Source organism: Lithobates pipiens, unplaced genomic scaffold (assembly GCF_037356315.1).
Source record: "Lithobates pipiens isolate NorthernLeopardFrog02 unplaced genomic scaffold, aLitPip1_a1.2 Scaffold_10, whole genome shotgun sequence".
Taxonomy (NCBI): Eukaryota; Metazoa; Chordata; class Amphibia; order Anura; family Ranidae; genus Lithobates; species Lithobates pipiens.
The window spans coordinates 165,529,129-165,554,993 of NW_027507686.1; the positions used below are offsets into that span (position 1 = coordinate 165,529,129).

A 25,865-nucleotide genomic window follows, 5' to 3' on the forward strand; every position below is an offset into this window, starting at 1 on the left:
CGACTTGCCGGGAGGCCCTCTTGGGGGCAGTAAGGGACCTGCTGAGTCATGGGGTGGTTGTACTGATTCAGGAATCGGAACGTTTCCAGGAATTCTACTCAAATCTGTTTGTAGTTCCCAAGAAGGAAGGGGTACGTCCAATCTTGGACCTAAAAGCCCTCAATCACATTGTGAAAGTGCAGAGGTTCAGAATGGAATCATAAGAAAGCAGACTAAATATTTGTATAATATACAAATACAAATATTTAGTCTGCTTTCTTATCACTCCTTAATTTTTTTTCTAATCAGAGGTAGCGCCAGATACCCCGGTTTTTCAGGTTCTCATCATTGTGAAAACCCCGTTTGGGGATTTCTTTGTTGGGGGGCTGCAACCTATTTAGTCTGAGTTTTATTACTTTCTATTTTTTTCAAATTCTCTTCATCTACTTTTTCCTCTACTTGTAATATACTAGCGCGGTTTCTCTAACATCTATAATACTCAGAATGGAATCAGTTTGCTCAGTAGTCACTGCACTCCAAGAGGACTCCCTGGCATCCTTAGACATCCAGGATGCGTACCTGCACATACCCATAGGCCTTCGGCATCAAAAGTTTCTGCGATTTGCAGTCGGGGGAAGCCCACTACCAGTTTGTGGCTCTTCCTTTTGGTCTGGCATCAGCCCCCCGAGTCTTTACCAAGGTATTGGCTCCAGTTTTGGCGTTGCTGCGGCAATGTGGGATCGCGATCGTGGGATACCTAAATGATCTCCTCCTGAGGGCATCTTCCGCCTCAGAATTAGAGGAGGACGTGGCGATCACCATGCAGACCCTGCAAGAATTTGGGTGGCTGTTGAACCTAAAGAAGTCGGTGATTGTACTGACCCATAGTCTGGAGTACCTGGGCTTGCTGCTGGACTCCAGGGAAACGAGAGTTTTTCTCCCTTCAGACAAACTGCAGACTCTCAGATCCGCAGTAAAACTGCTGATAATCCGCAAGTGGACATCGCACAGCTTCTGCATGCGAGTCCTGGGACTCATGGTAGCCTCCTTCGAGGCAGTACCATATGCCCAGTTCCACACCAGAGTCCTGCAGAAGGAGATTTTGACAAAGTGGGACAAATCCCAGTTGTCCCTGGATCGACAGATCCGGGTGAGCCAGTCAGTCAGGGATTCCCTAAACTGGTGGCTGCGGTGCCCGATAAATCAGTCCAGGAAGTCGTTCCTACCTCAGTGGACAGTGATCGCAATGGACGGCAGCCTATGGGGTGGAGTAATGGGGGTTCAGTCGGCACAGGGCCTCTGGTCGGCGGAAGAATCCAAGTTGCCAATCAATCTGCTCGAGCTAAGAGCGATCAGGCTGTGCCTCTCCACATGGTTGATGAGACTCCAGGGGCGTCCGATCAGGATCCAGTCAGACAATGCCACTGCGGTGGCATACATCAATCACCAAGGAGGAACAAGAAGCTCAGCCGCCACACCGGAGGTCACTCACATACTTCAGTGGGCAGCGGCACGTACCGGCCCTGTTGGCCATTTACATCCCGGGAGTAGAGAACTGGCAGGCGGACTATCTGAGTCGCCAGATGCTGGACCAAGGAGAATGGGCGTTGCATCCAGAGGTATTCAGGCTACTGTGCCTGAGGTGGGGCACACCATATGTGGATCTTCTGGCCTCCCGTCTCAACCGAAAGGTGCCGAGATTCGTGTCCAGGACAAGATATCTGTGGGCAGATGCGTTAGACACACTGGTGGCTCCGTGGGATCAGTACCAGCAGATCTACGCCTTTCCTCCACTGAAACTGTTACCACATTTGCTCCGTTGAGTGGAAGTCGAGGGGATCCCAGTGATTCTGTTTGCCCCAGATTGGCCTCAGCGTCCTTGGTACGCAGACCTAATGCGCCTGGTGGCGGACCCCCATGGTGACTGCCGTTACGAGAGGACCTTCTGTCTCAAGGTCCGATTCTCCATCCTGCTTTACCATCGCTTGCTTTAACGGCATTGCTATTGAGAGCCAGGTGTTGAGGAAATGGGGTATGTCAGACTCAGTGATCCCAACTATGTTGAGGTCACGGAAATCTTCTCGGAAGATATATCATCGTACCTGGAAGGCTTACATCTCCATGTGTGAGGAGAAAGGAAGGCATCCGCGCTCCTTTTCTATATCCAGGATCCTGCTGTTTCTTCAGCAAGGAATAGACCAGAAATTGGCATTAAGCACCATTAAGGGGCAAATATCAGCCTTGGCTGTCTTTTTCCAGTAACCCCTGGCGTCTCACTTATTAGTGAGTACCTTTGTTCAGGGGGTGCGACATGTAGTCCCTCGGATGCATACACCATTACCCCCGTGGGATCTGAACCTGGTGTTAACGGCGCTTCAAAAACCATTTATTTGAAAATATGATGGAGATTCCCCTGTTGACTCTTTCCCAGAAAGTGGTCTTTCTAGTGGCCATCACATCGGCCAGGAGGGTTTCGGAACTGGCAGCCTTGTCCTGCAAGTCGCCTTATCTGGTTATCCACAAGGATAAGGTGGTGTTGCGTCCGCAACTGTCTTTTCTGCCGAAAGTGGTCTCAGCTTTCATATCAATGAGGACATTGTGTTACCATCTCTGTGTCCTAAGCTGAAATACCCTAAGGAAGTGACCCTTCATGCTCTGGACGTGGTTCGGGCTCTTAAGGTGTATTTGTCTGTCACTGCTCCCTTTCGGAAGTCGGACTCACTGTTTGTTTCGGTGGCTGGTCCAAAGAAAGGCATGATAGTCTCGTCAGCCAACATTTCCAGGTGGATCAGACAGATTGTAGTGCAAGCCGACACCTTGAAGGGGCAGGTGCCCCCCTTTCCAGTCATGGCCCACTCCACAAGGGCCTGTTTTGGCTGTAAAGTTTTGAAGGCGGCCGTATAGTTGCAATTGAATATGCAATATATTTTATTTTTTCCTAGTTTTTCAATAAAAATGCAGTACAGTTAATTTAATGCGCTGTTGCATTACATGCCACAGTTTTTGGTGCGGTTGTGGGTAGTCACTCCTGTTGAGGGTACCCTGGTTTTGTGGTGGATTTCTCCACGCACTGTTTTTTTTGTGCGTAAAGTTTCACTAGTTCCCACTTTCCATGGTGGATGAAGTTTTCTATGCTGTTTTCCCACCCCTCGTTTGCCACTGCTTGGGGACGTCCCAATGGCTAATGCCGCGTACACACGACCAGATTTTTCGAGGGACTAGGTCCGACAGACTTTCAACGGAGTTCTGACGGAGTTCTGACAGAGTTCTGACAGAGTTCTGACGGACTTTCCGAATGAACGGACTTGGCCACACACAATCACACCAAAGTTCGACAAATTCGAAAATGATGATGTACGACCGGACTAGAATAAGGAAGTTCATAGCCAGTAACCAATAGCTGCCCTCGCGTCGGTTTTTGTCTGTCGGACTAGCATACACACGAGCGGATTTCTCGGTAGGAACTGGGTCTGGCGGATTTCTGGCGGAAAAATTTGAAACATGTTCCATTTCTAAAGTCTGTCAGACTTTTGCAAATCAAAAGTCCGCTGCAGCCCACACACAATCGTATGGTCTGCCGGAATTGTTCTGTCGGACCTTTGATGTTGAAAAGTCCGGTCGTGTGTACGCGGCATAAGAGTGTCGGTCGGTGAATAAAGGAGAAAATAGGATTTTTTGCACTCACAGTAAAATCCTTTTCTCTGTAATTCACCTTTTTCTCTTTACGTTATACTGCTTGTTGACGTACTGATGACTGCATGGCAGGTTGGAGGGTTGCTGCCCAAGGGACCGCCCCCCCTGGGCGGAACTGAAGAGTGTTACATAGCAAGTAATACCTAGTATTCTCCTAGTGGTGGGCATAACAACCCAATGGCTAAGAGAAGAGCTGTGACGGTCTGTGAATTACAGAGAAAAGGATTTTACGGTGAGTACAAAAAAATCCTATTTTTCAGTCCATCCATTGGTGAATGGAAACACTGCTGTCTTGCAAAGCTATGCCTGACAGTAGAATCTTCAGCATCCAACACTTCTGGGTGTGTTGGATGCATGTCTAACACTGGAGATGCAGCACTGTATGTGATGCAGCAGCCAACAGGCAAAACCACAGCATGTAGTTTGAAGACAGAGGTATCCAACACACCAGAAAGTGTAAATTGCTAAAGATTCCACTGGCGGGTGCCATTCCACAAGAGAGTAATGTTTCCATTTAATGGCAGTGGGCACTGGTTACTTTTGTACAGGCTTTTATTTATTATCGTTATTATTTATTTTCTTTTTAAGAAGTGTCACTTCAAGGTGTAAACCCTATTGACACCACTGAGGTCAGCCTAAAAAGCCTCTACATAGTGTTGCTATGTTGTTATGAACGAGGGTTATTCAAAGCCCCTGTACACCCGGTCGGAGATTTCGACAACCAAATTCGTCGGATTTTGTCCGTCGGATCTTGTCCGAAACTGTTGCATACACACGGTCGGACTAAGTCCGATCATTCAGAACGTGATGACGTAATTTCGTTACGATGGGACTACGTTCAGGCTAGTAGCCAATAGCTTTGATGTAGGAATTTGATCTGAGCATGCGTGGCACTTGGTCCGATCAAAATTCTCTACACATGATCGGAGTATGTCCGATCGAACCAGTTGGTCGGGAAATATTTCCAACATGTTGGAAAATTGGGTCCGACGGATATTCCGACTGAATCAGTCCGATGCATACCACACACAGTCGGATTATCCGACAACACGGTCCGATAGGACACATTCCGACGGATTCTCCGACCGTGTGTACAAGGGCAAAGACATTCCTTGTACAGGAATGATGTGCAAATTCTTTGGCAATAACTTAGTTATTGCCAGCTTATTGGCATCATCATACCAGACCTACAATACACATTGGTGAATTGACCTACATTATGACTCTTCTTGGCGATTAAAAACATTCATACTTACTTGGCATTTCTCCATTGCTTGTCATCCATTTGCAAAGTACTTCATAAGTTAAGAAATAGATACCAACAGTAGGTACATCCCGCAGAACAAATGCAGTAGACCCTCTGTAGAGACCAGTAATGCCCTCCTCTCTGAATATGCTTCTAGCACAGTGTATTGGGCCATGGTATTTAGCCTGAATGTTGCCTTCTGTTTTATGGCTCTTCAATGAATCAGTCTGGTTCTGCAACCTTATTTTTATCAACTCAACTGGTGCTGTAAAGTAGACCTATATATGAAAGAGTCAAAACACCTGTTTAGTCATTACCTGATTTGCCACAATAATATAACCTTTGCAGAAAAAAATCTACAGTATCTGAGAAATTGCTTAGTTGTGTTACTATACAATATAAGTCTTTCTCTCCTAAAAGTGTGTGCCTCAGTCAATTTGAGAAGTGTTCCTAGCTTTTGATCTTGAGATCTTGGTTTTTGTCTATCTGTGACCCAACCAGGACAGGGGCTTTTGGAGAGGACTTTTTGAGAGTCACTGATTATGGCCCATGGAGAGAGCAATTTTTAGGATTACATCATTTTTGGCCAAACTGAGCAAGTATGCAGTATAGAAATATTATACATTATGTCTATAAAGTCTTGGTACAAAGTGCCAGCTGAGGATACATAGTAAAACTGTTGATCAGAAAAGTACAAAATCTTGTTCAATTGCTATTGTTTATTCTTTTGTATCCATTCAAGCTGCAGATCATCAGTGTCGCCTTCTCTTTGGTATGCTGCTCCTAGCGAATCCATGACAGAGTAATGCAGGGAGACATATCATTAGGGATGAGCTTGATGTTCGGGTCGAACATAAGTTCAACCGAAACATCGGGTGTTCGCCTGTTCACAGAACAGCAAACATTATGGGACATTCGTGGAATGCCCCATAATGCACTGCGAGATCACAGTGCATTGCTGTATGATGATTGGCCAAAGCATGCACCTGACCTGCATGCTTTGGCAAAACACAGCGTGCTCTGCTGAGAGCCATAATTGGTCAAAGGCAGGGTGCCTTTGGCCAATCATGGCTCGGGGGGACGAAGTCCACACCCCACACTATATAAGGCTACTTACACGGCAGCCGTGTGTAGTGTTGTTGATGTGGACAGAGAGATAGCTTGAGTTAGATTAAGCAGGCAGGTTATTCAGTTAGACCCCTTTCACACCAGGGCGTTTTGCAGGCGCTATAGCGTTAGAAATAGCGCCTGCAATCCGCCCTAAAGAAGCTGCACCATTGTGTGTAGTGTGAAAGCCCGAGCCATTCTGGCTTTCTACCAGTATGTCGAAGGCAATGTTTTGGCCTCGTTGGACAGGGTGGTCAGCAGTAAGGTTCATATTACCGCTGAATCGTGGTCCAGCAGGCATGGGCAGGGATGTTACCTTTCCTTCACTGCACACTGGGTAACTATGCTGGCAGCTGGGAAGGATGCATGACAGGGTTCAGTTTTGTTGGAGCTTGTTCCACCACCACGCCTCCAAAACGCTAGTGGTGATTCTGGCACAGCTCTCTTCTTCCTCTATAGTCTCTTCTGCAGATTTGTCCTCTGAACCAGCGGTGCTCCATAAGCATTCAAGGGCCTACGCAAGCAGTCAGGCTAAAAGATGCCATGCGTTGCTTGAGTTGGTCTGCCTAGGGGACAGTAGCCATACTGGGGCAGAGATTGTTAGCTCTGCAGGGGCAGGCTCAGAGGTGGTTCATTCTTCAGTCAGGAATGGTTGTATGCGACAATGGCACCAATCTTCTCTCCGCCCTCTGACAGGGACACTTGACCCATATTCCATGTTTGGCACATGCTGAATCTGGTGCAGTGGCTCTTGAGCAGGTACTCAGGCATACAAGATCTCCTGAGGCAGGCCAGAAAAGTCTGTGGTCATTTCCACAGGTCATACAATGGCAGTGCTTGGCTGGCTGACATTAAAGCGGAGGTCCACCCTAAAGTGGACCTTCCGCTCATCGGAACCCTCCCCCCCTCCGGTGCCACAATCGGCACCTTTCAGGGGGGAGGGGGGTGCAGTTACCTGGATAATCCAGGTAACTGCACCCACTTCCGGGATAGCTCTCTGCGGAAAGGGGCGTAACTTACGCCCCTTTCCGCAAGTGCCCGCCCCTTCCCGCAAGTGCCCCGCTGCCTGCTGGGAAACACACAGATCCCAGAGGCAGCGGGGACCGTCCTCATTGCGAAGCGCGGCTCGCGCATGCGCAGTAGGGAACCGGGAAATGAAGCCGAAAGGCTCCATTTCCTGATTCCCATACCCAAGAGGGCAGCACTCGAGTGTCGATCTAGAGATCGGCTTTGGGTGCCGATATCGCGGGCGCGCTGGACAGGTAAGTGTCACTACTTTAAAAGTCAGCAGCTGCAGTATTTGTAGCTGCTGGCTTTTAAAAAAAAAAAAACGCGGAGTCCCTGTGGACTCCCGCTTTAAAAGGCAACCTGTCCAACAACCACCTAATTTGTGACATGCGCACCAGGTGGAACTCAACGTTGGCAATGCTGCAGTGGCTGCACACACAGCAGAGGGACATAAATGAGTATCTGTGAGAGTATGGCACCAGGAGAGTGTCAGTGGCACTTGGCTTCTTTTCGCCAACACCAGCGGCTACTGATCAAGGATGCATGCATTGTCCTGTCATCATTTGAGGAGGCCACAAGGATGGTGAGCAGCGACAATGCATGCATCAGTGACACTGTCTCTCTAGTCTTCCTGGTGGAGCACACACTTTGTGGAATCATGGACAGGGCATTTGAGGCAGAACAGCGGGAGGAAGAGGAGCACTTCCTTTCTTCTCAAGGCCCCCTTTATCCAGATAGCATTCCTGCGGGCCCGCCAAACACACAGGAAGAACAGGAGGAGGGGGATTGTGTCAGTATGGATAGCAGAGGATAGCACTCAGCAGCAGTCTTCAAGGGATGGTTTTCAGTCCCCAGAAACTCAAGGAGTTGTAATTGGCTCGGAGGAGGTAGTTACGGATATGATCTGATCCTTAGTGACCCAGAGGACTCGGAATCAAATGCCTCTGCAAACTTATGCTGCATGGCCATCCTGAGCCTGCAAAAGGCCCTTAGGTTTTGTGGTATCAAGGAGAGGGATCATTACTGGCTGGCAACCCTTCCTGATCCACGCTACAAGGGTAAAGTTGCAGAACTCATCCTGCCTTCGCAGAAGGAGCAGAGGATGAAACATCTTCAGGAGGCCTTGAAGAAAATTTAGTGCAACACATTTCCAGACACTGGGAGGTTACTATTTCCTGGTGCTTGACAACCTGTTGCTGAGGCTTCATTCAGTCAGAGGAAGAGCAGTGGAGAAGGTGGTCAGCTGACTGATGCCTTTAAAAACAATTTCAGTCCTTATTGCTAAGGTCTGATCGGTTCAAGCAACCATCGCTAGTGTCTGAGTTTTATGGTGCAAGAATATCTAGGGGCAAGAGCAGACTTGGAGACCTTTCCAACAGAGCATCCACTAGGTTACTGGGTCTTAAGGATACACTTCTGACCAGAACTCAATTTGCAGTTGAGCTACTGGCCTGTCCTGTATCCAGTGTGCTTTCTGAATGCACATTTAGTGCTGCTGGAGGGTTTGTAACAAATCAAAGAGTGCACCTGTCCACAGACTCTGCTGATAGGCTCACATTCATAAAAATTAATCCGTCTTGGATCAGCAGCTATCAAGCATCTGGTGCTGATGTAACTGATCGACTTTGCTATGGATCTGGGATCCCTTGAATTTTGATGATACTAGCGTCCAACAATTTTTTGGTTTAGGGGCACCACCACCAACAGGGACATGTTATTATAACTTTTGATATCATATTTCACAGCAGGGACTGTTCCTGTATCTGTGAGGGATTACAGTGTTGTTGCACCACCACCACCAACCAAGGCCCAATTTTTCTGCCCCTTTTTAACAGGGCCATATAATTACAGTTTTTGATATAATATTTTAACACAGGGCCAATTCCTGCGCCCAACAAGAGTAATTGTGGGGGCTTACAGTGTTCTGGTGCCACCAAAACTAAAGACCCAATTTTTCTGCCCCTGTTTAACAGGGCCATGTAATTAATTTTTTGATATAATATTTCACAGCAGGGCCCATTCCTGCTCCCAATAAGAGTAACTGGGGGGGGGGGGGGGGGGGGTTACAGTGTTCTGGTACAACCAACACCTAAGGCCTATTTTTTCTGCAGAGTATATAGAGCAGGCCATATAGTGTGTGTGTGTATATATACTGCTGTTCAGAGTATGTAGTGCCTGGGGGACCCCCACGCCATTTAAAAAAAAATTAGTGTAGGGGTTACCCTTAATATCCATACCAGACCTAAAGGGCCTGGTATGGATTTTGGGGGGTGGCATCCACGCCATTTTCTCAAATCGCCTTTCAGGACAACCCTGGAGAGAGTGCAGCTCCGCCCCCTTTTTTTTAGGAAACACCTGCCGACCTTTAAATCCCACCTCTTCTACCATGGCTTCAGTTATTGTGTTTCCTCCGCCATGGTGGAAGCACTTGCGGGAACCATGGGGGGGCTGCGCTCTCTCCAGGGTGGAGGGGAAAAGCCTTACCTCTGAGCTGTTTGTTTGTTTTATGCTGCTGTGCAGTGCAACCATCCCAGCCCCCTCCCGACACAAATGGTGGGTGCTCCGGAGCCCCCAGCCTTTTCCCAGCTCGGGGGAGCAGTGGTCGGCAGGAGGTCAAGGCTTCTGAACACGCGGAGGGCTGTATGCGCTTAGCCGCTTTGTTGTTTCCGGGTTTCCCTGGCGGGCGGATGACACAGCAGCCAGTGATGCGGATTCCTGTGAGGGCGGGGAGACGAGTGATTCCGGTCACCTGGAAAGCAGAGGCCAGGGGGCGGGTCCATAGACCGATGTTCTGGCCTGCTAGTGACGCCAAGGACGTTTTAAAAGTGGCTGTTTTTTCTCAGTCCCCCGCTGCACTCTCTGCATAATGGAGGAGAGATCTTTCGTGATGGTCGAGGCAGGCACCACAGGCATCAGTCAGGCCCAGGTAAGAGGGGCACAGTGGTGCCTTACATTCTTCTCCTTATGGGCTGCATATTTTTTTTCTGTGATTTTATTTCCTCCCTGAGTGAGCCTGCTACTACAGAGTCAGAGGTTACTTCTCTCTGACCCTGTTGTCTGTTGGTGGTTGCGTTTCTGGCAGCACTGAGGGTCTCTGTTTCTACTGACTGGTGGTGGCCTTTGTGTGGATAGCACCATTTGTAGGGTTTGCTGTTTGCAGTAGCAGTGAGACACCACCCTTCTCGGTCTAGGAAAATGTCTTGGTAAAGGTGAAGCGTTCAAACCTGCCAGGCCAGAAGAAGTGCCCCTCATGCAAGAATTGTGGAGTTGTGGCAAAAGGCTTTGTGCAGATCATGCATTAAAGACCTGGTTGAGGAGGAAACCTCTCAACAGTATAAGGATCTATTTTCTTCAGTCCGTGAGCTTGCAAGTTCATTGACATCTGTCAAGACGCTGCTGGTCCAGAACCCAGCAGGCCAGGTTGATAACCAGCAACCACCACCCAGTCCCAGGGCATCTACCTCTAAGCAAGTGAAGGTTATTTATTCAGAGGATGAGGGGGCAAGCACTCTTCCTTCACTCAGGGATTCGGAGGGTGAGGGGAAAAAGGAAGATGACAGCCGTAGCTCTAGGTACAAACTGTCCTTAGAGGAGGTGGACGACCTTCTAAAAGCAACCCTGGATATTCAAGAAGAGAAAGTCCAGTTGTCGGTCCATGATAAAATGTACCAAGGTCTGGATGACACCAAATACAGGGTGTTTCCAGTCCATAGGGTGTTGTCAGATATGGTCAGGAGGGAGTGGAAGGATCCGGAGAGGGGCCCTTTCCTTTCCTAAAACCCTCAAAAGACATTTCCCCTTTGATGACAAGGAGTTGGAAGTTTGGAATAAAAAGCCACAGGTAGATGCTGCTTTTTTACAAGTATCAAGCCGAACAGACCTGGCCTTTGAGGACATGGGGATACTCAAGGATGCAATGAATAAAAGGGCTGATTCCCTCTTGAAAAAAGCATGGGATTGCGCGTCAGACAGCCTCAAACCAACTATTGCGTCCACAGTGGTGGCAAGAAATCTGGAGTGCTGGGTAGAAAAACTGAAGAGTCACGTTGAGTCAGGAACGTTACGAAAGGATCTTTTGGAATCCTTTCCGTTGATCCTGAAAGTGGTGAAATACATGGCCGATGCATCAGCTGAATCAGTTAAGATGGCAGCCCGGTCATCGGCCCTAGTGAATTCTGCTAGACGAGCCGTCTGGCTAAAAACTTGGTCTGGTGACACGGGCTCCAATCAGATTTAGAAACAATCCTGGATAGAACAGCGGACAAGAAGAAGGCTTTCCCTGCCAGGGTAGAGGAGGAGTTCTTTTTTAGATCTCCCTCTGACCAGCCACCCAAAAACAAGTGACAGTCCAGGTCTAGTAGGGGAAAGATTGTCTGCCTTCCTCCTACAGTGGAGCAAAACATCCTCAAGTCAGTTTGTGAGGAGCATTATTACTCAAGGTTACAGTCTAGAGTTCTTACAGCCCCCTCCAAACAAGTTTTATGTTACGGCCCTTCCAAGGTACCGAGACAAAGCATCCACAATGACGAACCCGTTACAGGATCTGATCCAGAAGGAGGTAGTTGTCCAGGTCCCAAAACACCAGGAGGGTCAAGGCTTTTTTTATTCCCACATCTTTCTGGTAAAAAAGCCTTCGGGAAGTATCGGTTGATTCTAAATCTAAAAATCTTAAACAGGTCCATCCGTTACAAGCATTTTCGCATGGATACAATCCACTCAATAACAAAACTGTTGTCTCCAAACTGCTTCATGGCATCCTAAGGGATGCCTATCTACACATCCCAATTGCCCAGGCCTCCCAACATTTCCTCCAATTGGCAGTCAACCTGGGGACAGGTTTCGAGCTCTCATCTTCCCCCAGGATTTTTACAAAAATAATGGCGGAAGCTCTGGAGACGCTGAAGTTGAGAGGAATTTCTGTAATTCCATATCTAGATGACTTGTTGTTCTTTGTGGACTCCAGGGAGCAGGTGTTAATAAATCTGCAGATATCACAGATACACCTCAGGGATTTAGGGTGGCTCCTCAACTTGGAGAAATTGAACCTGGATCCAAGTCAAGAAGTGATTTTTCTGGGATATATAATCAATCCAGTCCCCGTTGCTGAGGACGTCTATGACGAAACGCTCACAACGGAGCCACGCACACTACGTCACTTCCAGTCCGCTGAGTTTGTGGAGCACAGCTGGAACGCACGCTGCTCCTCCACGATCTCTTGGATAGGGCCTGTGGCTTGTTATTTAGCGCCCACGGCGCGGAGCTTGTTATATGCTTATTGCCATTTTTTTATTTGAGTTTTTAATTTGAGTTTTTTGCTTTTGGCTCCCATAGAGAGCGCAATCATATATATTCTCTAGCCCTATACAGTGGTCCTATTTTCCTGTACCTGACCCTGTATGCCACCTTTAGGGCCATATATATACATAGATTTTTTTGGACAAAGAATATATATATTTCTTGTTCATACATCACGGGACACAGGAGCTCATTACATAGTGGGTTATATAGGCACCTTTGGTGATTGGACACTGGTTAACCCCAATTAAGGAGAGTTCCTCCCCTATATAACCCCTCCCATATGGGAGGCACCTCAGTTTTTTCGCCAGTGTCTATGGTGGCTGGTCACGTAAAACATGTGCTATGAAGAAAGCTCTGTGCAGGTCCCTGCAGGGGCCTAAGGGCTACAACAAACCGGATCCATATCTCGGGCCGATATTTGACTCCCAAGATGGTATGGTACCTGGGCCTCATCATCCAAAGAAACAAGGTTTTGCCTGTAAGTCCTCTCCTATTGGAAGACTGGGCTCTGGGAAAACCAGACTTGGTGTACTGTTTACACATGTGGCACTAAAGTTTCTGGCAGAGTCTTTTACAAGGTCCATGTAGGAGGTTCTTCTGAGAAAGAACCCCAGAAAAACCTGAAGGTTGGCAAACTCTGCCCGCCATGATGGGTGAAGGCTGGAATCTGTCTGTTTTCAGCAATTCCTGCGGCGAGGACAGGTAAGGGAAGTTAATACTATATATAATTATATGATGGATTTCTTCATTTGAGTAGTTGTATGTTTTACCTGGTTTCCACCACTAGAGGGAGTAAGAGCAGCCTGATGCATACTTACATGCCTTTCAGTACACACGCTCAGTGAAGCCTGGTTCTCCAGAGGTCTCACGTCTCCACTGCAGTCCCAGGGGATTGGATCCAGGCAAACCTAAGACACCTACTCAGCATCAGGTTGTGCAGTATTAAGTATATATATTTTATTGTGAGACTTTTAGCACAACAGTGATTGCACTTTGTATTAGTACCTCTGCTTTGTAGCTTAGGACTATGTCTCTTCGTAAGAGGGTCTCAGGGGGAGGTAACAAGGGCACTGGTAAATCACCGCCTAGGTCCAGGGGCTCTAAAAATGGCTGTAAGTTACCATCCCCCCTGCAAGACTGGAGCCAGCCTCACAGGATGAGTCAGTGCACCTGTCAGGTTTTGCAGCCTCTCCTAATGTTTCAGCCCCTGTATATGTCACTGAGGACTCCCTTAGGGCTACATTGGAGGGTTTTGAAGGGAGAATCATTAATTTTATTTCTGCTTCCCTGAAAGATAGCAGGAAAAGGGGTAGATCCCCTCCCTCTGCTGAGATTCTTCTTTCATATGATTCTTCTGACAATGAGGAGAGATCTCTATCTTGGGACAGGGATCTTGAGCAGTCGGAGGAATCAGAGGAAGAGGAGAGAGTCCCCTCCTCCCAGGCACTCAGAAAGCAGGTGCAGTATTATACTGAATTGGTGCGTACCACATTCAGAATGCCTGCTGCTGAAGTCGCTACGTCCTCTGTTTCTTCCCTGGGAGTCAGGAAAATCCCACAGACTGTTTTTTCCTTTCCAATTCATCCCTTAATGGATAAATTGATGTATGAGGATTGGGGACATCCCGATAAACTGTTTGCTCCTCCTAAAAGGTTTTCTATGCATTATCCTCTGGAGGAAAGTTTCACCAAGAAATGGGGGGTCCCATCTGTCGATGCGGCTGTTTCTTGCGTGAATAAAAACCTGACTGGTCCGTTGGATAATGCTCAGGTATTTAAAGATCCAACTGATAAGATAAGACTGGCGCTGTAGTGCAACCTACAGTCGCAGCCGTGGGGTTGTGTCAGTTCCTCAAGGAACAGGTTAAGCAGATGCTTGGCATCCTTCCCAGTGAGGAAGTGGAGAATTATGCAGAAATACCTCAAATTCTGTGTTTTATGATTGATGCGATTATGGACTCTGTCCAACAGGCATCTCATTTGTCTCTCCTGTTGGTACACATGCGAAGGGCCCTGTGGCTAAAGAATTGGGCAGCCGAGCTGTCATGCAAGAAGCATTTGATTGGGTTCCCGATTAAAGGGAAACGTTTGTTTGGAGAAGAATTAGACAAATTCGTCCAAAAAATTTCAGGGGGTAAATCTACTCTCCTTCCAGTCAAAAGGAACAAACGTCCATCTTTTAGGCGTTCTCTCTCTCCCGGAGCATCAAGCTCTAAGCAGTGGCGACGGCCTTCTCAACCCTCCTCTACAGTAAAGGTTCAGGGCCGAGCCCAGGGGCAGAAAAAGACTTTGGTGCGAAAGCCTGCCAAGCAGAGCCCAAAAGCTTCCTTGTGAAGGGGCGCCCCCGCTCGGCCGAGTGGGGGGAAGGCTTCGGCAGTTTGCGGAAGCCTGGCGGGAAGAGATCCGGGACAAGCGAGTGATCTCTTCGGTATCTCTGGGCTACAAGCTACAGTTTCAGGAGATTCCACCTTCTCGCTTTCTAAGGTCAAGGATCCCCAGGGACCCAGTAAAACAAAAACCGCTATTTCTGGCCTTAGATCATTTACTATCCCAGGGGGTGATAGTAGAAGTGGACCCAAAAGAACAGGGTTCAGGGTTTTACTCGAATCTCTTCATCGTTCCAAAGCCAAATGGAAGTGTCAGACCTATCCTGGATCTGAAGGATCTGAACCGGTTTTTACACATCCGGTCCTTCCGAATGCAGTCAATTCGCACTGTGGTCTCCTCCCTGCAAGGGGGAGAATTTATGGCATCAATAGACATCAAGGATGCATATCTCCATGTGCCAATTTTTCCCGCACACCAAAAGTATCTAAGGTTCGCGGTGGAGCAGCGCCATTTTCAATTTGTGGCCTTGCCGTTCGGGGCTCGCTACGGCCCCTCGAGTCTTCACAAAGATTCTGGACCCTCTCTTGGCAAACCTAAGAGCTCAGGGTATAGCCGTCATGGCTTATCTAGACGACTTGCTTCTCATGGAAAAAACAGTAGCGTTCCTGAACCTCAGTGTTTCCAGAACGCTAGAACACCTGCAGCGCCTAGGTTGGATTATAAACCTAGAAAAGTCGTCCCTACAGCCTGCTACCAGGTTGGAATACATGGGTATGTTTATTGACACCGCTCAGGGCAAGGTGTTTCTTCCAAGGCCAAAAGCCTTGGCCATTGGGGATCTGGTGCGTCTAATTCTGGGCAGGAGATCTTCCCCCATTCGCTTGTGCATGAGACTGTTAGGGAAAATGGTCGCCTCCTTCGAGGCCGTTCCATTTGCCCAGTTCCATTCAAGGCCTCTGCAAAGATGCATCCTTGCGGCTTGGAACAGGAAGCCCCAATCCTTGGATCTTCCTATGCGTTTATCCCCAGGGACACGCAAGAGTCTCGTCTGATGGTTACAAACCGGGAATTTGCTGAAGGTCAAAACTTTTCTTCCTCTTCCATGGAAGGTTATTACGACAGATGCCAGCCTGACAGGCTGGGGAGCAGTGTTAGAGGAGACGTGCTCGCAGGGGAGATGGTCTGCGATCGAGAAGCTATTGCCCATAAATGTCTTGGAGATCCGGGCAGTTTACATGGCTCTCATAAAGTGGTCTTCCAGACTACGGGGTCTCCCTGTTCGGGTTCAGTCCGACAATGCCACAGCAGTGGCCTATATCAATCACCAGGGCGGTACCAGGAGTCTGGTTGCGCAAAAAGAGGTGAATCGCATACTTGTCTGGGCAGAAAAGCATGCTCCATGCCTTTCTGCAGTCTTCATTCCAGGAGTGGAAAATTGGCAGGCGGATTTTTTGAGCCGCAAGCGGTTGTGCCCAGGAGAATGGGCTCTGCACCCGACGTGTTTTTGGACATATGTCGCAGGTGGGGTACTCCAGACGTAGATCTGTTTGCGTCCAGGTTCAACAGAAAACTGGACAAATTCGTGTCAAGAACAAGAGATACACTTGCTCAGGGGTCAGATGCTCTGACAGTTCCCTGGGATCAGTACAATCTGATTTATGCCTTCCCCCCGTGCCCGCTTCTATCGCGGCTCCTGGGAAGAGTCAAGAGGGAGACAAAATCGGTCCTTTTGGTGCCCCCAGCTTGGCCCAGGCGACCGTGGTATGCAGAGATCATAAAGTTGGCAGTAGGCAGGCCATGGATCCTCCCTCTCCGGCCAGATCTGCTCTCAAAGGGTCCGATTTACCATCCTGCTTTACACAGTCTGAATTTGACGGTTTGGCTGCTGAGACCCACATTCTGAGAGACCGTGGGCTTTCGGGGCCAGTCCTTTCTACTCTGGTTAATGCCAGAAAGCCGGCCTCCAGGCTTATTTACTACAAAATCTGGAGGACATATGTTTCATGGTGTGAACTCAGGAAATGGCATCCTAGAAAGTATGTCATTAGCAGGATCTTGGTCTTCCTCCAGTCAGGCCTAGAAATGAATTTGGCCGTAAGCACTATCAAGGTGCAGATTTCGGCCTTGTCAGTGTTTTTTCAGAAGCCACTTGCATCGCATTCCCTGGTGCGGGCTTTTATCCAGGGGGCTATGTGGATAAGGTCGCCAGTCAAACCTCCGGTATGCCCATGGGATCTGAATTTGGTTCTCTCGGCTTTGCAGGGGCAACCTTTTGAACCTTTGCATCTGGCTTCATTGGTTCTTTTCACCAAAAAATTGGTTTTCTTGATAGCCATATCCATGGCTAGAAGAGTGTCAGAACTAGCAGCTCTCTCCAGCAAAGAGCCGTATCTAATTCATAAGGACCGGGTGGTCATGCGCCCCAACAGGTCCTTTCTACCTAAGGTGGTTTCGGGATTCCATTTGAATCAAGATGTAAGCCTACCATCCTTTTTTCCGGACCCACAGTCCGCAGAAGAAGAATCTTTGCACACTTTGGATGTGGTTAGGGCAATCAGTATCTATTTTCAAGCAACTGCTCAGATAAGGAAAACTGATTGCTTATTTATTTTGCCGGAAGGCCCTAGGAAGGGCCAGGCGGCATCAAAATCCACTCTCTCAAGGTGGATTAGACAGACTATTTCTCAGGCCTATAGTGTTAAAGGGAAAATCCCTCCTTTTCAAGTGAAGGCGCACTCTACTAGGGCTGTAAGTGCTTCTTGGGCAGTGCATCACCAGGCCTCCCTGGCTCAGATCTGTAAGGCTGCAACTTGGTCATCAGTCCACACATTCACCAGATTCTATCAGGTGGATGTCAGAGGGCAAGAGGATATCGCCTTTGGGCGCAGTGTACTGCAGGCTGCAGTTTAGGTCCTCCGGCCCATGGCGGTCTATAATTATGATCTGTGTCTCCCTCCCCTCAATCTGAGCATTGCTTTGGGACATCCCACTATGTAATGAGCTCCTGTGTCCCGTGATGTATGATCAAGAAAATAGGATTTTTTATATACAGCTTACCTGTAAAATCCTTTTCTTGAGAGTACATCACAGGACACAGGGCTCCCGCCCCTCTTGGGTTTTACGTGGTTTCCTATTGCTTTGCTACAAAACTGAGGTGCCTCCCATATGGGATGGGTTATATAGGGGAGGAACTCTCCTTAATTGGGGTTAACCAGTGTCCAATCACCAGAGGTGCCTATATAACCCACTATGTAATGAGCTCCTGTGTCCCGTGATGTACTCTCAAGAAAAGGATTTTACAGGTAAGATGTATATAAAAATCCTATTTTTTTTATTTTCTATGAACTTAAATTTTTTGTTTATTTTGTGTTTTTTGGTATTTGTATCAATTATTTTTTTATATTTTAATTTAATCAATTAAAAAGTTTTTTATATTTAAAATCTCTGTGTTGTATACATAAATATACAAATTTATATACAACAATTTTTTGGGACTGAATGCCATAGTTTTATCCCGTGGTGACTAATATATTACACTATGAGGATTGGTTTTTCTTCCTTCTGAGGAACCATCTGCCGCTGATCACCATCTGAAAAGGAGCACCATCTGGGTACTAACCCTAAAGCAAAGAGGTGGAAGTATTCGATACAGGACCCATACAGGAGGAGATACTACATGCCCGTAACCCCTTAGGAGGATAGGAATCTGATGAGTGGGGACCCAAAGGGGCACGAGCACAGAAGTCACTGAATTTATGTGAACACAAAAGTCACCTTTTTTCTTCTTTGAGGCATCTGGAACTTCATGAGACATCTATTGAACTTTATATATACAGCTTGTACTGAGCACTTTTATAACTGGGACATTACTGTTGTATATTTCAGCAAACTTTATAATTTTTACACTTGATGGTGTGGATTACTGTCTAGCATAGACAACCTATCACAGTTATTTGCACGGTTTAAAAATATTTTTGCATTTTCTTGGTCCTCTTCTTTTTTTGCACTGTACCCCTTATTTTTTGTATTTTTTGTATGGGTTTAGTGTATTATTTTTTGATAATTTTTTGATTACTTTTTTGATGGCTTTTGTCGCACTAGTTTTCTGCACGTATTGCACTTTAGCACTCCTTGCACTGTGAGGGCACTTTATTTGTTTATATTATTTTCTAATGTTGTTGGATCTCACAGCATCTATAAGATAAGGATCTGGAGTTTGTATTACATCTGACATAATAGAACTCTTAGCCCTTGTACACACGTTCAGAGATTCCGACAACCAAATCCATTGGATTTTGTCCGAAACTGTTGTATACACACGGTCGGACAAAGTTGTCAGAAAATCCAACGTGATGACGTTATTTCGTTACGACGGGACTATGTTCACGCTAGTAGCCAATAGCTTTGGTGTAGGAATTTGATCTGAGCATGCGTGCCACTTTGTCCGATCGGAATTCTCTACACATGATCGGAGTATGTCCGATCAGAGCATTTTGTCTGAAAATTTTACCGACATGTTGGAAAACTTGGTCCGTCGGATATTCCGACAGAAACAGTCCGATGTAGACCACACACAGTCGGAATATCCGACAAAATGGTCCCATCGGACACATTCCGTCGGAATCTCCGACCGTGTGTACAAGGGCTTATGTGGATACTACCTAGGTCCTTCCTGTAAGAAGGATACACTATAAAGTATAGTATAACGTATAGTTATTTGTCTATTGGGATCTCCTACTATTATAATTCAATATAATTAACATTTTTTTAATTTTATTTGCACACTTTACCACTTATATCAATTTGAAGGGTTACTTATATAATTTATGCCTACGCATTAGTACTAAAGGGGCCTTTTGCCAGGGATCTTGTCTTCATATAATATATTTATCTGAGTCTCCTTTTCCTCTTCCTCTTTGTGGGGTGCTATCTCCTTTACAAAATTATAGTGCATATATGGTTGGTAATGTGGTTTTGTGTATAAGCTAACTCCGTTGTCTATATACTGCCATGAGCACTGGAAAATATAACTTGGGCAATATATAGATAAAATATTCATTCTGGTATAGGTAGCGCCATAAGCCCTACAATAACATTTCAAATAAAATTTTATTGTTTCAGACAAACAATTAGACAAAACAAAAAACAATAAAGAGTAATAAAATAACAAAAACAGGTCTGTGTGCCTGACAATAGGCCAACTGGACTAATAAAGAGCGTTACATAAAACTGTTATAGTGCAAACTGTTGGGTACAACCAGATAACTTGAGGTTGCATTCAGAGGCATATTCGCCCGCTTAGTGTAGATTGTTTAGGTAAACACAGGCTCTGTTGGCCCGGATGCCCCAATGGGATCCTGCTGCGTCCAGCAGCCGAAGGAGAGTAATGTAATTTATCTAAGCTGAGGGGATTTTCAGAAACACAGAAACGGTGCATTTTCAGGTCTCGTAATTTAGTGAAAAAAGCTGTTTTGAAAACACAGAATACATACAGTTGCGTGTGATTGCTGTAAATAGCCCAAGAGGAGAAGTTAGAAAGGAAAGAAGTGAGGAGCATGGAAAGCTGCTGGGGGAGAAAGAGGGAGGGGGGCGGGGGGGGGGGGGGGGGGTAAGGGAGGTGTGGGGACAAAGAGTTCCATCCCAATGACTTCATTTCTCCCTGGGCCCTAAAACGCAACCCAGGGAGTGCAGAGTGTCTCGGAACATTTCCACAATCATGATATTATTAATTTCTCCTACTCATTCCACAAGAGGGGGTGATGGGTTTTCCAGTGTCTAGGTATTGCCTCCCTGCACTAAGAAAGAATTTGAAGAGGTTATTTTTCTTTGATTTGATGGTACCAGGGAATATGGAGAGGAGGGCAATAAAGGGTGAGGGCTCTAATGGTTTATCGTATATTTCTGAGTAGATCTGGAAAATTAGCGTCCAGAAACAATCTTTTTAGTAGCCATTACATCGGCAAGAAGAATCTGCAAACTTCAGGCCTTGGCAGTCACGGAACCTTTTCTTAAAGTCTTTCCAGACCATGTGATTCCTGAGGCAGACCGCGCTTTCCTACCCAAAGTTTCTTCAAACTTTCACCGCTCACAGCAAATAGTGTTGCCCACGTTCTCCTCGGCTCCTGCCAATACAGGTGAAGAAGCCTTCCACACTTTGGGCATAAGGCGGTGCCTTCTTCAATTCCTATCTGTCACTAAGGAATTCAGAAAATCAAACACCCTCTTTGTAATTTTCTCAGGCCTTCGTAAAGGGGAGAAAGCTTCTAAAAGCACGTTAGGCAGGCGGCTTAGATGGGCAATTACAGAGGCCTATGAAGCTAAAGGAGAGATGCCTCCCTCAGGGATTTCTGCCCATTCCACAAGAGCACCGGCAGTTTCCTGGGCCAAAAGGGCTGCAGGCAGTAGTCCTACCCTAGGGTAAGTTTCTCACCTATCCTCTCCAGGGTTGTCCTGAAAGGCGATTTGAGAAAAACTTAGACTGACCAGTGACGGTATTTCTAAGAGCCTTTCAGGACAACCGCTATTTTTCCTCCCTTTGTAGCTTAGAAGTGGGGTATAAGTATCTATCATGGTTGCTTGTGGTTTTCTGTGCTTTGTTTTCCAGTATGACGGAAGCCACAATAACTGAAGCCATGGTGGAAGAGGTGGGATTTAAAGGTAGGCAGGTGTTTCCTGAAAACCAGAACAGACCACCCCACCATCCTCCAATACAGACCATCTCCCTCCAGTACAGACCCTTTCCCCACTCCAGTACATCCCCCCCTCCCTCCCACTACAAATACACCTACCGGGAAAGGCTCCTCTCCTTTCCACCAGTACAGACCCTTTCTCTCCTCACCAGTATAGACCCCTGCGACAGAACTTACTGTCACTGTGTGTATTGGAGGGCTGGCCTCCTACCCAAAGACTATGGCCCAGCAGAGAACGGGAGATTTGGAGGGCTATTTGCCATCTTCCGCCCACCAGGAGAAGACGCCATCTCCAGAAATTTGTGTCCGCAGTCACGGTTCATTGGAACCGGGTGAACGTGGTATCTGTAGCCAGGCTCGTGGAGCCATTTTTGGCTACTTAAACCTATTGGCCCGGCTTGTTTTCCACAAACAATGTACTTTTACCTGATAGAGACATATACAAGGTGGCGGTATGCCCAAAGCGTGGAGCTACGAGACTTGGGGACAAAATGACCTTGGGGTAATGTAATGATGTCCCTATATAAGTTGCATCCCTTCTCCCCATCCGCCTCCTCTTGTTGTGTTTAAGTATGTTATGTCATGGCACGTAGAGAAAAGGTATGGAGACGCATCCCAGCGGGGATGTGTAAGGAGGACCTGCCTGCTTGTCATAATCCCTTTATGTATTTCAACTGTAGTTTCTGTTTGAATGTACATGTGTCCAGTTCCCATTGGTTCTTCCTTGTCCCCTACCCCCCTCTATGGCAAGGCTAAGGGGAGTCTCCCTAACGTTGTTTAAAGGTGTATGTTTTGTACTTAATAAACAGTTTATGCTCTGCATGATTAACCCTCAACATCTTTGTGGTTTGCCTTGTGATTGGGAGATAAGGGCTGGTTATGGCGAGTCGGCCGGCTGAGGGTGTGTTTGGAGAACAGGAGACAAAGTTCTGTCGTGGGGTGCCAGGGATCCATCACAACCCTTTAAGCTCAAAAACTAGATGCAATGGAGATAATAGAGGCATTTATGTACAATGCTGAGGGTGTATTTTAAGATATAAGCAGATTCCTTTTAAAATATAAATTAAAAATTAGATTTTTTTTGTATTATAATCTGTGCTATGTTCCCAGGTCTCTCTCGCGCGCGCTATCTCTATATATCTATATCTATATACACCTTTCTACGTAAAACATATGATCAATATCATAATACATATACAGTACATAATATAACTGGGTACTAACATTTATAGGTAAAGTTGATCCGGGGAAAATCCGATTGCCTCTCGGGGGATCAGGAAGGAATTTTTTCCCCCGCTTTAGCAAATTGGATCATGCTCTGCTGGGGTTTTTTGCCTTCTGGATCAACTGTGGGTATAGAATTGGGTATATGGGCTGGTATGATATTTATTATATATATATTATTATTTTATTTTTATTTTTTTTGTGGTTGAACTGGATGGACTTGTGTCTTTTTTCAACCTGACTAACTATGTAACTATGTAATATCAAGTCTGGAAGGAAAACAGTTTTTGCAAACAAAACCACAAACCTATAGTATGGTAATAGATTGTTGCAGTTGTTTAGAAGACTATCTTACCTTTATAATAGTGGTCTGCTCCCAGTTTGGATCCAGGAACGACCTAAAGATTCTTTAGAAATAACATTTTGAGGGAGTTAGTTATGTCCTTTTGCCCCCCAGTTCACTGTGCTTGGACCTAGCAATAGTTCGTTTGGGAACCAAGATCTGTATCTTAGGATAGAAGGAGCATGTATGTTTGCACCATACTGGGAAATGTTTTGGGGGCAGGTAAACAGACACTGTAAATGTAATTATAAGGTGCACTGGCAATGCTACTTTGATGCACATCATTATTCTGCAAGTTTACAATCACTACAAAGATGTCTAACATTTCAAAAATAGATTCATCCTAAATATTAATTTAATATTCAATTAATAAATAAATATACAAAATCTGAGAAAAAAATCTATAAACTGAGCACCATAAATAATAGCATAGACCAACCTTTCTCAACCTTTTCAACACAGAGGAACCCTTGAAATCGTTTTCCAGTCTTGGGGGAACCCCTTCTAAAAAATTTAAATCTACAACTCATGATACATTAGTGTGATGGTCAGTGGGAAGAATGGTCCTTACACTTGTGGTCATTGGGAAAAAATACCTCCTTACAGATAGCTAAAAAGATCAATAGTGTGAGTGGGAACTTATCTGAGAGGCAAAAATTGTCCAATGCTGAAGGAACCCCTAGCAACCTCTGGAGGAACCCTGGTTGAGAATCACTGGCATAGACGATACAATTTTCAGATGAATGTTTACCTTTAAAATATCTATAAACTTACCTGCACTAGGCCTGAAAAGCACCCAGCCACAAACACTTGATGATTTGCTGGTGGATTCTTCCAGTCTCTACTTGTTGTGTCGGTTAAATAGTATAGGACATTACTATATGATCCAAATAGAAGGGCATTGCTAACTGCCACAATGCCCACTGGAAAACTCATACCTTTAAAAAACCCTAAAACCTAAAATGCGAACAAAAATGTACTATAAATAAGTATGTTATAATCAGATCCTAAAAAAAAAAAATATGGCATTGAACATCGAAGTTGTCCTTAAGCAGATTAATGTGAACTTTTCACGATTAAACTTACTTTTTCCTCATTCAGTTCCTTCCCCTCCCTTTTTTACACAACCATATGCAATTTTTTTTTTCCTTCTTGTTTGTTTTTTGCTGCATTCTACCACTTCCTTATTGCTCACCTATGGGTAAGTTGACATCCATACAGGCATGGAATCCCACACTACATCAGCAGCGTGCAGATTTGCAGCCTTCAGTTTTCTGAACATTTTTAAACTACATTTATTCTACAAATTGCTAGTCCCCACTGGGAATATTAAGCTACACTTTCTCTCACCAGAGACACAACACAGATGGAAAGGGCTGGGACAATGATAATAATGGGGGGTTTTAACTACCCGGAAATTGACTAGAGTGATGGCACTGCTGAGACAGTTAACCTTTTCCCGACCAGCGCACGCTGATGTACGTCGTCAGAATGGCACGGGCAGGCATATTGGCATACAGGTACGTCCAATCTTTAATGCCACCCTGCCATCACGAGCGTGCTGCCGGTGGCGCGCTCGCATGCTGGTCAGGACCCCCGTGAGTCCGGTCACGGGTCCCGCGGACTCGATCGCCACGGGCATACCCGCGATCGTCTCACGGAGCAGCTGAACGAGGAAATGCCGTTGTAAACAGCATTTCCCCGTTCTGCCTAGCAGCTAGTGATGCTGATCTCTGCTCCATCTGATTGGAGCAGAGATCAGTGTTCACTAAATTAAAGCCCAGTCCCCCACAGTTAGTAACACACCCCTAGGAACACTTAACCCCTACACTGCCACCCACTGGTTAATCCGTTCACTGCCAGTGTCATTTACACAGGAATCACTGCATTTATATAGCAGTGATTGCTGTATAAATGACAATGGTTCCAAAAATGTGTAAAAAATGTCTGATGTGTCCACCATAATGTCGCAGTCACAATAAAAATCACTGATCGCCGCCATTACTAGTAAAAAAAAAAAAGATTAATAAAAATGCCATAAAACTATCCCCTATTTTGTAAACGCTATAACTTTTGCGCAAACCAATCAATAATCGCTTATTGAGTTTATTTTTACCAAAAATATGTAGAAGAATACGTATCGGCCTAAACTGAGGGAAAAAAATGTTTTTTTATATATTTTTAGGGGATATTTATTATTACAAAAAGTAGAAAATAATGCATTTTTTTCAAAATTGTCGCTCTATTTTTGCTTATAGCGCAAAAAATAAAAACCACAGAGGTGATCAAATACCACCAAAAGAAAGCTCTATTTGTGGGAAAAAAAAGAAGTCAATTTTGTTTGGGAACCATGTCGCATGACCGCGCAATTGTCAGTTAAAATGACGCAGTGCCGAATCGCAAAAAGCGGCCTGGTCTTTGACCAGCAAAATGGTCCGGGGTTGAAGTGGTTAAAGAGCAAAAAATGTATAAACCTATTACAAGACAATTTTATGGTCCAATTTATTGAGACCCCGAATAGGAATGATGCTCTGCTGGACCTGGTAATCTCAAACCATGCAGAGGTTATTACCAATATTCATATAAAAGAGAATCTGGGTAGCAGTGACCATAACATGATTTCATTTAATGTTAGCTGTAATCAACAAATACATACGGTAAGATAAAAACACAATTTTAAGAGGGCAAACTTTCCAAGGAGTAGGGCTGCTCTCAAGGACTTAGACTGGGAGGGAATATTGGCATCAATGGCACAGAACAGAAATGGGAATTCTTCAAAGTGACTGTATGTAAACTCACTGCAAAGTATATTCCCATGGGCAATACTTTTAAAAGGCTAAAAATAAAACCTATGTGGCTCACGGCAAAAGTAAAAATGGCTATAAATACCGTATATACTCGAGTATAGGCCGACCTGAATATAAGCCGAGGCCCCCAATTTACCCCCAAAA

The 25,865-nt window shown here is 45.8% G+C and overlaps 1 protein-coding gene across 4 annotated transcripts in view; it reads right to left on the bottom strand.

The window, feature by feature from the left end:
* Positions 1-25,865, bottom strand: part of SLC25A45 (solute carrier family 25 member 45) — a 146,325-nt gene that overhangs the window by 6,330 nt on the left and 114,130 nt on the right. For 2 of the 4 annotated variants that reach the window (XM_077459157.1, XM_077459165.1), the window contains 2 exons: positions 23,689-23,871; positions 4,929-5,196 (listed from right to left, as the gene is read on the bottom strand). In XM_077459157.1, coding sequence (XP_077315283.1) covers positions 4,929-5,196; positions 23,689-23,871 — 451 coding nt within the window. The remainder of the gene's footprint in view (positions 1-4,928; positions 5,197-23,688; positions 23,872-25,865) is intronic. The other 2 variants (XM_077459174.1, XM_077459183.1) reach the window with 1 other exon arrangement.